This window comes from Bos grunniens, chromosome 14 (genome assembly GCF_055505025.1).
Source record: "Bos grunniens cultivar Pamir isolate PY7600 chromosome 14, Bosgru_T2T1.0, whole genome shotgun sequence".
NCBI classification, from domain to species: domain Eukaryota; kingdom Metazoa; phylum Chordata; class Mammalia; order Artiodactyla; family Bovidae; genus Bos; species Bos grunniens.
This window is the reverse complement of record NC_141178.1, coordinates 57,533,489-57,549,006: the sequence shown is the minus strand read 5'-3', so window position 1 is coordinate 57,549,006 and position 15,518 is coordinate 57,533,489. Positions and strand designations below refer to the sequence as shown.

At 43.4% G+C, this 15,518-nt stretch overlaps 1 protein-coding gene across 4 annotated transcripts in view; it reads right to left on the bottom strand.

Annotated features, from left to right (window-relative positions):
• Positions 1 to 2,121: 2,121 nt before the first annotated feature.
• The window catches only part of LOC147359467 (uncharacterized), a 47,663-nt gene continuing 34,266 nt past the window's right edge, over positions 2,122 to 15,518 (bottom strand). The window contains exons 2-7 of one of the 4 annotated variants that reach the window (XM_086336902.1): positions 12,065 to 12,228; positions 11,479 to 11,538; positions 7,413 to 7,708; positions 4,621 to 4,794; positions 3,132 to 3,218; positions 2,122 to 2,661 (exon numbers count right to left, since the gene is read on the bottom strand). In XM_086336902.1, coding sequence (XP_086193028.1) covers positions 2,546 to 2,661; positions 3,132 to 3,218; positions 4,621 to 4,794; positions 7,413 to 7,452 — 417 coding nt within the window. In that variant the 5' untranslated portion in view covers positions 7,453 to 7,708; positions 11,479 to 11,538; positions 12,065 to 12,228 and the 3' untranslated portion in view covers positions 2,122 to 2,545. Of the gene's footprint in view, positions 2,662 to 3,131; positions 3,219 to 4,620; positions 4,795 to 5,286; positions 5,372 to 7,412; positions 7,709 to 11,478; positions 11,539 to 12,064; positions 12,229 to 15,518 lie in introns of all 4 variants that reach the window. The other 3 variants (XR_015140835.1, XM_086336903.1, XM_086336901.1) reach the window with 3 other exon arrangements.

The following is a 15,518-nucleotide window of genomic DNA, read 5'->3' as shown; positions in this document are numbered from 1 at the left end:
TTGCTCTCATAACAGCCCCTTCAGGACAGAGATTATGTTACTCATTTCTGATCTACAGCAATCATAGCAATTCATGGTGTCAGTCCCATGCATATCTTACCAACACAAGCTGATAGAAAGCATAGAAATTCAACTCCATTGGCCTGTTACCTGTTTCATGAAACCATACTTCCTCTTATTTATTGTACTTATCTTGTTCAAGTTTCACAGCATGCTCTTTCCATTAGTACTTTGAGCATAGCTAACAAATCCATGTCATCTTGTTCATGCAGTATAGAATCCTGTGTGCTGTGTGAGTCTATATCCTGATAAACTCAAGTGTCCATGCTTGGTGGCTTGTTCTTTCAATGAAGCTTCTCGCCTCCATTGTTAAGGTCACTTCAACTGCCCTTCTTTGCCCAAGTGAGTATAGACTCCTTTTGTTTCAATATTCAGAAAGCATTCCTTGCTTCACCTTGCTTTTATTCCTTAATTTCTTCACTAGGGCTTAAAATCAGCTTGGAACGTTGACTGAAAACGGGCCTGGTTGTCACTGCGTGAATGAGTGGAAAATATCACTCTATATGTGGTCTTAACATTCAAGAGATTTTAGTTGCAAAGTAGACTAGATTTATGATCACTGTTGTGTGGCTTGCCACCTTTAACATATATATCCTTTATTTAGAGGGTATTGACAAATGACAAGGTATAGACAGATTACCTGTTTCTAGATACATAAAGAGTGTGGAAATTAGAACACAGTCATGGTTAGGACAACACAAAACATCCAAATCTACTTTAGCAAAGATTAATGAATAAGATATCTGATGAAGAATATGCATATATAGCATTAAAAAAAAGTGTTAGTCACTCAGTTGAGTCCGACTCTTTTGTGACCCCTTGGACTGTAGCCTGCTAGGCTCCTCTGTCCATGGAACTCTCTAGGCAAGAATACTGGAGTGTGTTGCCATTTCCTACTCCAGGGAATCTTACTGATCCAGGGATTGAACCCTGGTCTCCTGCATTGCAGGCAGATTCTTTATTGTCTGAGCCACCAGGAAATACCCATTATATGGCATATTGCTTTTTAAAAATATATATTTATTTATTTGGTTTTACCAGGTCTTAGTTGTGGCATGTGAAATCCAGTTCCCTGATCAGGGATCAAACCCGGGCCCCCTGCATTGGGAGCATGAGTCTTAGCCATGCTAAGAGTCCCGGCATATTGCTTTATAAATGATATAAATTGCTTTTGAAAATAATGAAACCTCATCAGAATGCTCCCCAAAGATGTTCACAACTTCACGTCAAAAAGGATGAATATTAACTTACATGGACAAAAAGATTCTGATTTAAGGACCTTGAAAGGGCAAGATTATCCTGGATCATCTAGATGTGCCCACTCTAATCACATGAGTCCTTTCCAAGCTGTAGTCACAGGAAGTGTGAGTGCAGAAGAGAGAACCCGAGAGATGGCAGTGGGAGACTCAAGTCACACTTGCTAACCTGGAAGACAGAGGCCACGAACTAGGGGATGCAGGCGCCCTCAATAGATTGGAAAAAGCAGAGAACCAGTTTCTCCCCCGGAGCCTCCAGACAGGAGCAGGGCCTTGGTTTTAGCTCAGTGAGATTCCAGCTCTGTCGGAAGCCACAGAGTTCATAGTAATTTGACACCGCAGCCATAGGAAACCAAAACAAGACAGTATTGTAAGGCGGATGGAATGGCTTTCCAGAAAGAAAAACCAACCAACCCAGTGAAACCCTGGCTGAGAGTTGTATATAATTTAGATGGAAATGGGGAACATGACTGGAGAACATGAATTATCTTTGATCATTATTTTCCAGACAGGCCTGATGATCACTTAAAACAGAGAAAAAGACAGCACAATATCCACCAAGATGTTCACAGTATTGCTTCAATAGTGGGATTATGGGTAGAGCAATCCCCCTTATCTGAAGTTTCACTTTCCGTGGTTTCAGTAACCCACAGTCAACTTCAGCCTGGAAATATTAAATGGAAAATTCTGGAAATAAACAATTCATAAGTTTTAAATTGCATACCATTCTCAGTAGTGTTGTCGGGAGAGTGTGTAATCTCCTAGGTTCTGTCTTGCCACAGCAAAAATTTGAAGTGACGGACGGACCAGTGTTACAGCTCAGTTTTATTGGCAGGTAAATACATCCTTGAGGTGTGAGGGCAGGCAGACGCAAAAGAGGTGAAGAGAAGTCCTGGGCTCAATTTTGGCTCCTCTTTTTATATGTTTTTTTCTCCTCCCCAGGAGCCTGCCCTATATAAATTGGGCTAGCCAGGAGGGCTGTTTGTTTTACTTGAGGTCCTCACTCCAGTCCTTGGACCTTCCTTTGTTCTATTTTTGTGGGCTTTTCCCCTCTTTATCTTTTAGCCATCACCATTTTGGACTCCTTTTTCCTATTCTAACTACCTAACATTCCCCCCTCAAGAGATGGGAGGCCCAATTCTTTGGGAATAAGGGCATAGAAGTCTTTCTGGCTACTTCCTGCTGAACTGGGATGGTGAGGGGCATTGGGCCTCCCCCTCTTGCTAGTCTTAAGCCTCAGAGTCCTTATAGTGGTGTCCATCTAAGGATGAGTGATATTTTCTGTGGTTGGCTGTAGTTTTATATATCCTTGTTGAACTGGCACTGCATGTTATAGCTTGTTGACCTGGGCAGAGACAAAACAGGTTAGACAATTGAAAATATATGGAGCAATCATAAGCAGCATCAATATGGTGATAATTGGTAGGGGTATTAGTCAACTCCAAATTCCCCTCGCCAGGAGAAGGATCCCCCAAAGAGAGACTGTAGCCACCCTGAGAACTCTCCAGCTCATTTTTTGAGATCCTGTAGAATCTGAATGCTTTCCTTGAGGACTGTGAGACTTTCTTTAACTTAGTTGGAGCTATTTACCCAGAAGCATCATGTCTCATTCAAGCTGACTCAAGCCCCTCCTCATTCAGGGATCAGGAAATCTACCTCCTGTCTGTTTTAGAGTATAACCCCTGCCAAGCTGTGTTGGCTTTTTAGCACTATCCTGAGAAATCTTATCCCCAGAAACTTAGTTTTGGGGGTGTTCATTAGACTGGCACTCATTTGCAGTCCTGAATAGGTATCTGAGATCTCCCAGGGGCTCACAGGTGTATTGAGTGTCCTCTTCTGTTTTCTTCCACGGCTTGACTTGTGAGTAGTGAATCCAGGAGTCATGTCCTTGTACCTTCACTGCTGTGGGGGTAGAAAGTATTAAGGATAGGGGCCCTCACATGTGGGATGGAGTTGAGCCTTTGGGGACCCATCCTTCCAGACTTTAATTAGGACTTGAGTCCCTGGAGCATATAGTGGTGGCTCTTTAGAATATTTTGGGTCCTGGTTGACACCCCAAAGTATATATCTTGTTGGAACTGTGTCCAATGGCCATGGTATAAGACTGGAGGGTCTGAGCCTCTGGATCTAGGAAGAGGTTATTGACATAAACAAAAGGTCTCCCATATAGCATCTCAGAAGGACTAAAACCAACCTGTTCCTTAGGGGCAATATGGGTGTGGAGGAGAGCTATTGGTAAAGCCTCCTTCCATCCTAGGGAGGCCTCCTGGGTTATCTTTTTTATTTGCCAATTTTAATAATTGGCTGGCTCTTTCTACTTTTCCTGAAGACCGAGGCCTCCAGGCACAATGGAGATGATAAGTAATGCCCAATGCTTTAGAGACCCCTTGCGTGACCTTAGAAGTAAATGATTTCCCATTGCCACTTTGTAATGACCTGGGCAGACCAAATCTTGGAATGATTTCATGGAGCAGTTTGTTTTTTTTTTAACCACCTCCTCAGCCTTCTCAGTCTAGGTGGGAAAGCCTTATCCATCTTGTGAATATATCTATCATGACTAACAGGTATTTATACCCTTGAAAAACTGGCATCTGGGTGAAGTCCATACGCCAGTCCTCTCCTGGGCATGTCCCACATCACTGGACAGGCTGGGCCAGCTGGGGTCTTTGAGCTCCTTGGGGGTTAATTGGCAAGTGGGACAAGAGGAGACCACTTGCCTTATAGTCGTTTGGAGGCCTGTTCCTCTAAAGGACCTTTCTAGTAATCTTTGGAGGGCCTTCTCCCCTAAATGAGTGGTGGCAAGTAAGGAGTTAACCAACTTCCATTGGAGGTTCCCAGGTAGAAAAAGGAGTCCCTCCTTGTGGAACCAGCCATATGACCTTGAAAGCCCTCTCTCGTAGCTTTAAGAGTCTCACCTTCTGGATATGAAGGAGTTTCTGGCAAATTGGTCTGTGGAACTAAGGTGGCAACCCCTATTAGGTCACTGTTCTGTAATGCTGCTCTCCTAGCTGCCTGATCAGCTGCTTGGTTCCCTCGTGCCACTTCCATGCTCCCTTTTAGGTGTCTTTTACAACAGGAGACTGAAACCTCAGAGAGCAGAGGAACTGCCTCCGAGAGCCTAAGGATTTGATCACCACATTTGATTGGGGTCCCTCAGATGGTCAAGTGGCCTCTTTCTTTCCAAATAGCAGCAGTTTATATAGCACCAGAAAGGCATACTTGGAGTCAGTGTAAATGGCTACTCTTTTTCCTTACTCTAAAGCTCGAGTCAGGGCTATGAGCTCAGCTAATTGGGTTGAAGTACCTGGTGGCAAAGGTTTAGCCTTTATGGTCTCAAAATTGGAGGCTACAGCAAATTCAGTTATTCTTTTTCCATCCAAGACAAAGCTGCTTCTGTCAATGTACCAGATTTCCTCAGGATTGGTCAGAGGATCTTCTGACAGTCCGTCTCGGGGTTTTGTCCAGTGGTCCAAAGTTTCTAGGCAAGAGTGAAAGGGTAGAGAGCTCTAGGGGGTAGGCAGGAGGGTAGCTGGGTTAAGAACCTCACAAGGGGATATATTCAGGCCTGGATTTTCCATCAGCACTACTTGATATCTGAGGATTCTTTGATCACACATCCATAAATGGCCTCTCCCGTTCAGGAGTTGTTTCACTTGGTGGCTGGTAAAAATAGTTTGCCCCCAAAAGAGAGTCTTAAAGCATCTTCTATCAGGACTGCAATAGATACAAGATTTCAAAGGCAGGGAAAGATCTCTTCCCAATAAGAAAACAGGACACTCAGGGGCCACCAGAAACTGGTGGGAAAATATTTGTCCATCCCAGCAACAAAGAAGTGCTCAGGTGAATCTTTTTGTTAACTGTTTTTCCTGTAGCACCCAAAATGGTACAGGTTTGGGAGGAGATGGCTCCAGAGTAGGAGGTTAGGACAGAGTAGGTAGCCCCTGTGTCAACAAGAAATTCTCAGACGTACCCGCCACATCCAGTTGCACCCTTGGCTCCAGCTCTGTGATGGTTATATGTGACAGGCGGGATGGCTGGAGCAGGCCACTTCAGTCCTGTTGAACCATCGTGAAGAAAGGCTTGGCACCTGACTTCGAGGCTCTTGGGCCCTGAGGGCAGAGTGCTGCCCAGTGTCCCAATTGATGGCATTTGTAGCAAGCTATTTTAGGAGACTTGTCATTGTTTGGACACTCTTTGGCCCGATGTTGCGCCTATCTACAGATTAGGCTTTTGCCTTGTGCCTTGTCCTTTAAGGACTTGGGGTTTGCCATAGGGCTTCCCTGGAGGGCAGCCAGCATCTGGGCATGCCTTGTCTCTTTCCTTTTCTCCCTTTCCTGGGCCTTGGCCTCCCTATCCTATTCTCTGTAATAAAAGGTATTGGTGCCTGTCTGGACCATCTCATCTAAAGAGGCAGCAGGGTCCTGCTGCTGTAGCGGTTTTAACTTTATCCCGATATCTGAGGCACATTGGGACAGGAATTTGTCCTTTAAAATCACCTGTCCCTCATAAGAGTCTAGGTCCAGATTGGTAAACTTTTGGAGGGCCTCTTTTAGCCTTTCCAGAAAGGCAATGGGGTTCTCATTGGACTCCTGAGTTATTGCTGAGACCAGGAGTAGTCCCACAGCTAATAGGCTTCCTTCTATTTCCATAGGTGGACTTCTTGAGAGGGGAGTCTTTCTGAAGCGTATCCTACCCAGTACTGTTGCAACCTGAGAGTCAGGTATCCCCGGGTCAGATTTAGGCGTAACAACTTGCTGGAGATCGAATCCCCAAGCAGGTCGAGGCATGTCAGCCTCCCGAGAATTGGGTCCCTGGTCAGGTCGAGGCATGTTGACCTCCTGGGGCCCCTGAACTGGCAGATCTCTGAGCAGGTTGAGGCGTGACAACCTCCCAGGGAACAGGCAGGTTGAGGCAGGTCGACCTCCTGGGACCCCAGGCTGGTGGATCCCTGAGCAGGCTGAGAGGTAACAACCTCCTGGGGACTGGATCCCTAGGCAGGTCGACCTCCTGGGACCCCAGGCATTTCTCTCCCAAAGGTCAGCTATTTTCTGGTTGACCCTCCAGAAGATTGTAGAGGCAACATTGTGGGCCCGGACGGGGCTCAGGAAAAGCACAAGAAACAGGAGGGAAGGGGACTGGGCACAACTTTTGAAAGAATAACATAGCCCAAGGGCATAACACAAGCTGATTAAAATCAAATGGGTCCGAGATGACAAGTCAAATTCAACTAAACCTTGATCCTCAATCTGCAAGCTAATGACACACCCAGAGGTGCCAGGACAGTTCAGGCAAGGTCAAAAGAGGGAGGAGGGGGTGATTCCTGAAATGTTGGAATGATCCTCCCACTCATTAGCATATGAAATCACCCAGTTGGGGGGGTGGGAACTAACCACACCACATTCCACGGGCATTGCACCCTCCTCTGTGATGGCCCATACCCTGTGGAGTGTGCTTCTCTCTGAATCCAAACAAATCCACCTCTTGCCTACTGTTGTGTCTCTCACAGAAATTTTGCAATGAGACATCAGAGCCTGAGCTTCATTAGGTCCTGAAGCCAGGCACTGTGGGTTCCGGCCAGGCGCAAGTCCCAGCCGGATACGACTGAGTGACTAAACATAGCAGAGTTCCTGCCACGTGGGTTTGAGTCCCAACGGTTTCAAGCACAACTTTCAGAAATGAAAAGATGATGACCTGCCCAATAGTTTGTAAGCAGTGGCATAGATGGAGAGAGGAACTGAAGGACGGGAGGAAAAAGCAGTGGGAAAAATGTACTGAGGAATCCCCTTCATAACCTGCTGGAAAATCTGCTAAAAATACCTGACCTATGCTCACAGTTTTCATTGGCCTGGTCCTTGGCACAAAGAAGATTAAGGACAGAAGAACCCCCACCCACTTGGGCAACAGCTACTAGAGCGCAAAGGATAATGGAGCCTTTGGGACACACTGGGGAGTAGCCTCTCCAGAGTCACTCAATTGCACCCACTGCCATTGGCCTGTTTGCGGGGGGTTCAAGGAAACAAGAAATGAGAGATTGTAAAGGAATTAAGATTTTGTTAGCCATATGTCCTTCCAGACATAGGAATGAGGGATTCCTACCTGAACAGGAGGTCTCCTGGAATCTGAGACTGAGCCGCATGAGCTCTCTGCTGAGTTTGTTTTTGCTGTCCCGGTTTCCAGCACGCTGGGCTTCTTGTCCCTTCCACTGTGCTGGGTTTTCTTTGTGTTCAGCTTCTGCCACAGGAGCTTCACCGAGTTGGGCTTCTGCTGTGCTTGGCCTCCACTTTGCAGGGGCCAAGCCGAGGTTGTTTCAGCCAGGTTAAATCCAAGAAACAGCACCATATATGTCAGAGGAGTGTGTAATTTCCTCAGTTCTGTTCTGCCGTAGCAAAAATCTGAAGTGACGGACAGACCAGTGTTATAGCTCAGTTTTATTGGCAAGTAAAGGAAAATATATCCTTGAGGCATGAGGGCAAGTAGACCCAAAAGATGGGAAGAGAAGTCCCTGGCTCAATTTGGCTCCTCTTTTTATATGCTTTTTCTCCTCCATCCTACCCTATGTAAATTGGGCTAGCCAGGAGGGCTGTTTGTTTTACTTGAGGTCTTCACTCCAGTCCTCAGACCTTCCTTTGTTCTACTTTTGTGGGCTTTTCCCTTGTCTTTTAGCCACTGCCATTTTGGACTCCTTTTTCCTATTCTAACTACCTAACAGTGTGATGCAATCTTCCTGTCCAGTTCCACGCCCCTACGTGGGGTCCCAGCCACAGACATGGTCAGCTCCTGACAGTCAACCCAAGGTTTAAGGCCCTACTTCTGACCCACCGATAGACGGTCAGTAGTAACCTAACACGCTGCCTACACCACTGACTTATCTCCTTTTCATCACATGGGCATTTCATCTTCTCACACTGTCATAAGAAGGGTGAGAACAGTACAATAAAAGATTTTGAGCGAGAGCACATTCATATAACTTTTATTACAGTATACTTTTCCGTTTTATTTTATTATGAGTTATTATTGTTAATCTCTTACTATGCCTATTGCCATTTCCTACTATGCCTAATTTATAACCTAAACTTTATCATAGGTATGCATGTCTAAGAGAAAAACAGTATCTATGGAGTTTGGTCCTACATATGATTTCAGGCACCCACTGGCAGCTGGAGGAACTTATTCCCCACAGATGACGGTGGACACTGTACACATGTATACATATTTCCCCTATCCATTTATCCATATACTTGCTTAGATTTTTTAATTTTTGTACAACAAATATATATCACTTTGTATGTTAACAAAAAAAAAAATGGAAGTGAGCAAAAGAAGAAATTATTTACTGCAAAAAGATTTGGTTCAAAGGTCATTCAGGTCATTCATACTGAAAATCATGACCCAAGACCAAGTTTTCCAGTCAGTAATAAATTCTCTTTCTAAATACTCTGAGGTGCAACACACACACACACACACACACACACACACACACACACTCACACACACATCTGTGAATCAAAAATTAGAATTTTAAAAAACCTTCGTATAGCACTATAAGCTTTATATTTTCCTAATATTCAAAAGAATATTCTTGATGGAATCAGTGTGGATATTACCAACTGTGATTTCTTTTAAAAACGTAGTAATAATGAGATTTGTCAACATTTGGAAGTTACAAAATCACATGTGGGTGAAAGATTCTTTCAGAGTGGGAAACAGATTGATGGATTGAAAAGTTCACTGATACAGTTTCAGTTTCTCCATTCAACCAGCCTTTAAGACGTTACGACTTGCTGAGCTACTGTTGAACCAAAGAGGAAAGTTCATTTACATGAGAAGACTATTAAATACCCTTCCCTTTTCTAATTAAATATCCCTCTGAGATCAGATTTTCTTCGGATACTTCAACCAGAACAGCATATCACAAGGGATTACAAGCCCAGGATACTGCTAGAATCCAGCTTTCCTCTATTAAACCAGACATTAAAGAAACTGTCAAGTATGAAACAATGACATTCTTCTAATTAACTTTATTCCAAAACATGTTTTATGCAAATATTTATTTTAACAGGCAGTAGATTTATTACTGTCATTTAAAAATATCTTAAAAACATCTAGCTATCAATTTCTAAGATAGTAAATATCCACATAAAAGTTCTCAGTAATTTTTAAGGGTGTAAATGGATTTGGGAGAGGAAGTCTGAGAATGGCTAAATAAGCCATTAGGAAGTTCTAGACTCTAACAACTTCTGACAGAGAGATGGAAAAATTGTTAGCAAGGAGTCTTATTTATTTGACACACATGTTGTCTCAGGAAGGGTTAAGAATATTAGAATTCGGACTTCCCCCATGGCTCAGTGGATAAGAATCCACCTGCCAATGCAGGCAACATGGGTTGTACCCCTGATCCAGGAAGATTCTACATGCCATGGAGCACTAAGCCCCGAGCCACAACTACTGAGCCTGTGCTCTAGAGCCAGGGAGCCGCAACAAGAGAAGCCACCGCAATGAGAAGCCTGTCCACCTCAACTAGAGAGCAGCCCCGAGCTCACTGAAACTAGAGAAAGCCCACATGCAGCAATGAAGACCCAGTGCACCTATCAATCAATAAATAAAATCACAATTCTAAGAACAGTTCCAGTTATCCACGCAGCTTCTAAGGTTTCTAGTTGTTGTGATAAACTGAATTGTAAATGAATTACTTTAATATAAAAGAGATTTTCCTATCCTATAAGTAATAAAAAGTGCAAAAGTATGAAAGATTTTGATCCCTTGCTTCAGGAGAAGATGGTACTTTATTAAAAGAAAGGAGAAAAAAAAAATAAGAAGGGAAATGGATACTAGAAGGTAAGAGTTTTGGAGCTGTTCTAGAGAAAATAGCCACTAAGAAACTTTGTGATAGGGACTTCCCTGGCAGTCCAGTGGTTAGGACTCCCCATCTCTACTGCAGGAGGCATGGGATTGGATCCTGGTTGGGGAACTAAGATCCCACATGCCATGCAGCCAAAAAAAGAAGATATAAACTCTGCAATAAACAGAATTACATACCAAGAAAAGATTGGAATCTCTAACTTGGCTGAAGAGATATTTGAAACAAGGGTAATATGTCAGCTAAAATAAAACCTCAAGTCAAGAAACATTCTGTATTCCTGTAGTTTTTATAAAGTATAACATCAGTGTAGATAACCAGAGAAAACAATTTTTATCTGTATAATTTCTCAGCTGCCTTGTCACCACTAGCTGGGTCATGGCCATGGTGACAAATAACAGCCCTTAAACTGACAATCTGTAATACAGAGAGTTCACATATGGAGAACTGGGAATTCATTTCAGGTAATTTAATTTCCCCTCTCTATCCAGCAGGGAAAATATCTCAGATATTTTCCAGAGTAAATGATCACATTCCCCTGAAGATGATTCTAGAGGTACAGTATTTTAATGCTAGTTAATTGAGCTGGTGATTCCCTCAACACTCTGGCTTCACTAGCTACAGGCAGGAGCTCAATGGACTGTAACACAGCGCTGGCCTAAAAGGGCTATTGAATAACTCCATCGCTGCACGCCCTTCAGCCGCAAGGATGCCGACTTGATGGTGATCCAGATGGAGGCTGATGGTTGGAACTCACTGATGTCTTTGTACCACTGGCCATTTTTTTTTTTTAATGCTCATTCACTTAAGCCCTGTCACAGCATATCTACTGTCTCATAAGTTAGCAGTTAAGAGAAAATACAAAAACTTGTTTTTAAAAAAATTGGATTAGTGGTCTACTCTGAGTGAGAAGCTATGGATGAAAAAGCATATGATTTAATAATAACTGCATTATAACAATCATTACGATGTTGGGTTCCAGATAATTGAGGACACAAACGCAGAAGGTGTTTGTGGATTTTTGGCAATCAGCATCCATTGCCTCTTTGCCATAGAATACTCTTTGCCTTTTCAGGACGATCTCATTTCCCATTGAATTGAATCTGGTGGAACTTGTTAGATGTTTCTGCCTTGCCAAGCTGATGGCTGGGCACATGACCCAAACTTGATGCACCTTCCATGCAACTTAAATCTTGACTAGAGAGCCAGAAACTGAGAACGGCTTCAGTGATTTATTCGAGGCACAAACTAGGAAAAGCTGTTCTCACTCCCATTTCATTCCTGCCTTTCGCGTTCTCTAGTTACCTGGGCTCCTGTCCATAGAACTCTGCTTCTCCAGGCACGGATTCTCCGAATTCCTGATACCTGTCCAGAAAACTTCTTTTTAGCAATTAATTGGAGGATAATTGCTTTACAATATTGTATGGGTTTCTGCTGTACATCAACATGAATCAGCCATAGGAATACATTTGTCCCCTCCCTCTTGAACCGCTCTCCCACTTCCCACCCCATCCTACCCTTCGAGGTTGTCACAGAGCGCGGGTTTGAATTCCCTGAGTCATACAGCAAATTCCCACTGGCTATCTATTTTGCTAAAATAAACAAGCAGCTCTGGTAGCTCAATACCCAAAAAACAAACAACCCAATCAAAAAGTGGACAGAAGAGCCAAACAGACACACATCCCCTGTGGGGATCTGTGGCCTCAAGTTCACACAAGCTTCAAATTTAGATACCTAGCTCCAGCTGAGGTTGTGCACACACTTGCACTGTACATGAGTATTTAAAGCATCGGTTTATTAAGTGAACATGCCCATTGACTCCCCATTTTATCTTTTGGGGGCTTTCTTCTTCGTAGCATCTAACATCCCACAGGCACTGGGCCCCTCTCACCTCTGCTGGGGGCTGGGAGCCGATCACACAGGCCTTGTTGGCTGTGGCAGGACTGGACTCCTCTTTCCAGGGCAGTGGGGGCCTCAGAGGGGTTTGGTCCACACCTGAGAATCGCTGTGACCGTTTTTCCACATTAATCATCTCTGTCCTCTTTTCTCCGCTGCCTGCCAAGGGGAGTATTTTTAGCCTTATTTTACAAATGGGGAAACCAAGGCTAAGAATAGGCTAAATAATTCCCCAGTTCACACTGCTGGAAATGGTCAAGCCAGCAGACTAGTACAGGCCTGACTCCCAAATTCAAGCCCCCTCCACTGACTGCCTATGGCCATTCCACTGCCCCGCAGAATTTTAAGAAATACTGGGCACCACTGGAGAGAAGGGCAGTGTTACAGGCTGCATTGCAGCCCCTCAAATTTAGTATCTGAAGTTCTAACACTTACTATCTGTGATGTGAACATATTTGGAGATGGGGGTCTTTAGTTACAATGAGTGCGTACAGTAGGCCCTTAACAGCATGACCAGGGTCCTCATAAAAAGAGGACATTTGCCCTGGATATGTTCCAGTGTCTCCTAGTTTACAGTCTATGGGAACTCGACTAGAATGCATATCCTACTGTTGTGTGAAAACTGTATAAATCATAATTATGTTGAATTGGTTCATAATGCTTTTCTGGTCAACTATATCCATCTACTTTTCTGTCTGTTCTATTAATTTTTAAGAGTTTGATATTGAAACTCCAACTAAAAATCTTGATTTTACGTTTTTTGTCTGTGTCATGCATGCATGCTCAGTTGCTCAGGCATGTCCAACTCTGCAGCTCCATGGACAATAGCCCACCAGGCTCCTCTGTCCATGGGATTTCCCAGACAAGAATATTAGAGTTGGGTTGCCATTTCCTCCCCCAGGGGATCTTCTCAACCCAGGGATTGAACCTGAGTTTTTTGCATCTCCTGCATTGGCAGGCAGATTCTTTACCACTGCACCACCCGGGAAGCCCAATTTACCTATTTAATAAAGTAATTGTAGTATATAGTGGAACTATATGTAACTTTGTTCTGTATTTTCCAAGTCTCCTGTAAATGTGTTATCATACTTTCATAATTAAAAAAATAAAGTGAGATACGATACTCTCTGGTCCCTGTGCATTCCCTGGTCAAAAACTAATGGAGCATCCAATATTCTGTGGCAGCCAGGATGGGAGAGGGGTTTGGGGGAGAACAGATCCATGTACATGTATGGCGGAGTCCCTTTGCTGTTCACCTGAAACTATCACATTGTTAAGTGGCTATATCCCAATACAAAATAATAATAAAAAAGAGGACATTTGGACACAGACATGTACACGTGAAGACACAGGTAGAAGGCGGCATCAGAAGTGCACGACACTTTGGTCTTGACCTTCTAGCCTCCAGAACCGTGAGGAAACCTATTTCTGACAGTTGAGCTGTCTGTCTGCGGCGCTTTGTCTGTCTGTCGGCCTGGAGCAAAGAAGCCCCCTTGGGAGGTGTTCTTTTTTGCTGTTTCTTTGTGGTTGACTGTTTTCTTTCCACAGATGCCCCCATTCCTGGCAGATTTCCCGATACAAGCCTCCAGTTGTAGGGTTGTATCAGAGCTGTCTACACCCAGAGCTTTCTACACCTGGTTTTCTCCCGTAAATAAAAGTCATTGTCAAGTTAATCTTCAAAGCCTTTCCTTCCTACCACATGGTGATGCAAAGCAGAAGATTAAGCCATTCAAGCTAATCTTTGCAATCATCAATATGGGCCCTCCAAGTTGAGGTAAAGCCTTTAATTCAAAGACATTAAGAATGCTAAGACATAATTAAAGCTCTTAAAGGATGTCAGGTACCAGGAGTTAATCAGAAGAGAGTTTCTGAGTTAAGGAAACTTTCAGCATCTTTTGAATCATTCTCCAAAACTCATCCAAAAGGATGATTCCACTGAAAGAAATATTTTGGCAGATGGAGGGGTTGAGAAGCTCTGTGTAAATTTACTCATTTACAATCTCATGACTTGTTTGACTTCACTAGTTGAATCAGTTTCTTGTGTATATTTTTCTCTTAAAAACAAAAAATCCAAAGACAGAACTAACCTAATGCCTTTAGGCACCTGTATTTTGTCTTCTGGAGACTTTTTAGTGTGATAATTCCCTCAACCCCTCTGCAATTCTTTATTAAGTTTTAACGTGGTTTAAACTCTCCATATGTAGACAATGTATTATTTCCCCCTCCTTGCCAGAAGGTCTAATAGTCCCCAGTAGTCTGTTTTAGAGCTCCTCCTGGTGGTTTAAAGCTGTTATGACACATTCATCTGTGGCCTCTGCATCCATTTCAGCTTGCGGTGATTGCTAAGACCTGCTAACCCAAACAATCACAGAAGTTCTGTTTGCAATAGACTGCAGCAGAATGATGCTCAGCTTTACAAATGAAGAATAATGACTCAAAGTGTGACTGTCCACAAAGGACAGGAAAGTTCTGTGGGGGCAGGTTACAATCACTCTAGCAAATGCTGTGACTATAAAAATATACTCTGAGATGGTAACACAGGGAAGGAAATGTGGTGTCTTAGCTGAGTCAGTGATCATAAGAGAAGATTTAATCAGGGCTTAGGAGAAGCACATTTATTTTCGGCACTAAGTCCAGAGAAAATGTTTTCTTGGCGGTTCTCATCAGGAGGACAGGAGCAGTGGACTGAACAATGTCTTTAAAAATGCCTACTGTAAACACAATAATGAATTACTCAGGGCTGCCTCTTATAGAAAAGATCTCAAGAAAGATCATCACAGTTCAGTGAGTAACTTTCTGGGTGGGGAGCCTAAGCAACATGGCCACCATAACCAACACTAGGGCACTCTGACCTTGGTCCAGCCATACGAGTAGCGGAAGGGTTAGACTGTGTCCTTCAGGTATCCTCCACAAAGATAGCTTTTCTCAATGACGTTTGTAAATATTTTTAGAAGGTCTCCCAGAATAATACACGCACATGGTAAAGCAGTGTGAAATAAAGTTCACATTTTGTGGTAAGACATGAAAAATTTAAACATGAAATACTTCCTCTCCCTTTTGGTTCTCCCCACCGCTGTGCATTGTATGTCTGCACTATGCATCGAGCCTCCCCCAAGGGCAGAAATACCTGCTCAGCCAGCATCAACACGCCATCACCTAAAGGGAAACATTCCTTCTTGATCATGTAAGGGGCCAGGACTGGATTCTGTAAACTGTCAATAATGCGTCATTTGGTGTATAGCCCTCTGTCTCAGAAAAATTATATAACTGTTTCTTGATCTCTTGTGGGTGTAAGAGTTCTTGGAGCTTTCTGAGTTCTGAGTTCTCTGTTCCCGAGTTATAATCCTCAACTTGGCTCCAATAAAATATTCCATTTATTTCTTAGATTGGCTGGCTAATTTTTCATGGACAGTATCAAATAGTAGATAACAGCTTTGACACAAGCAACA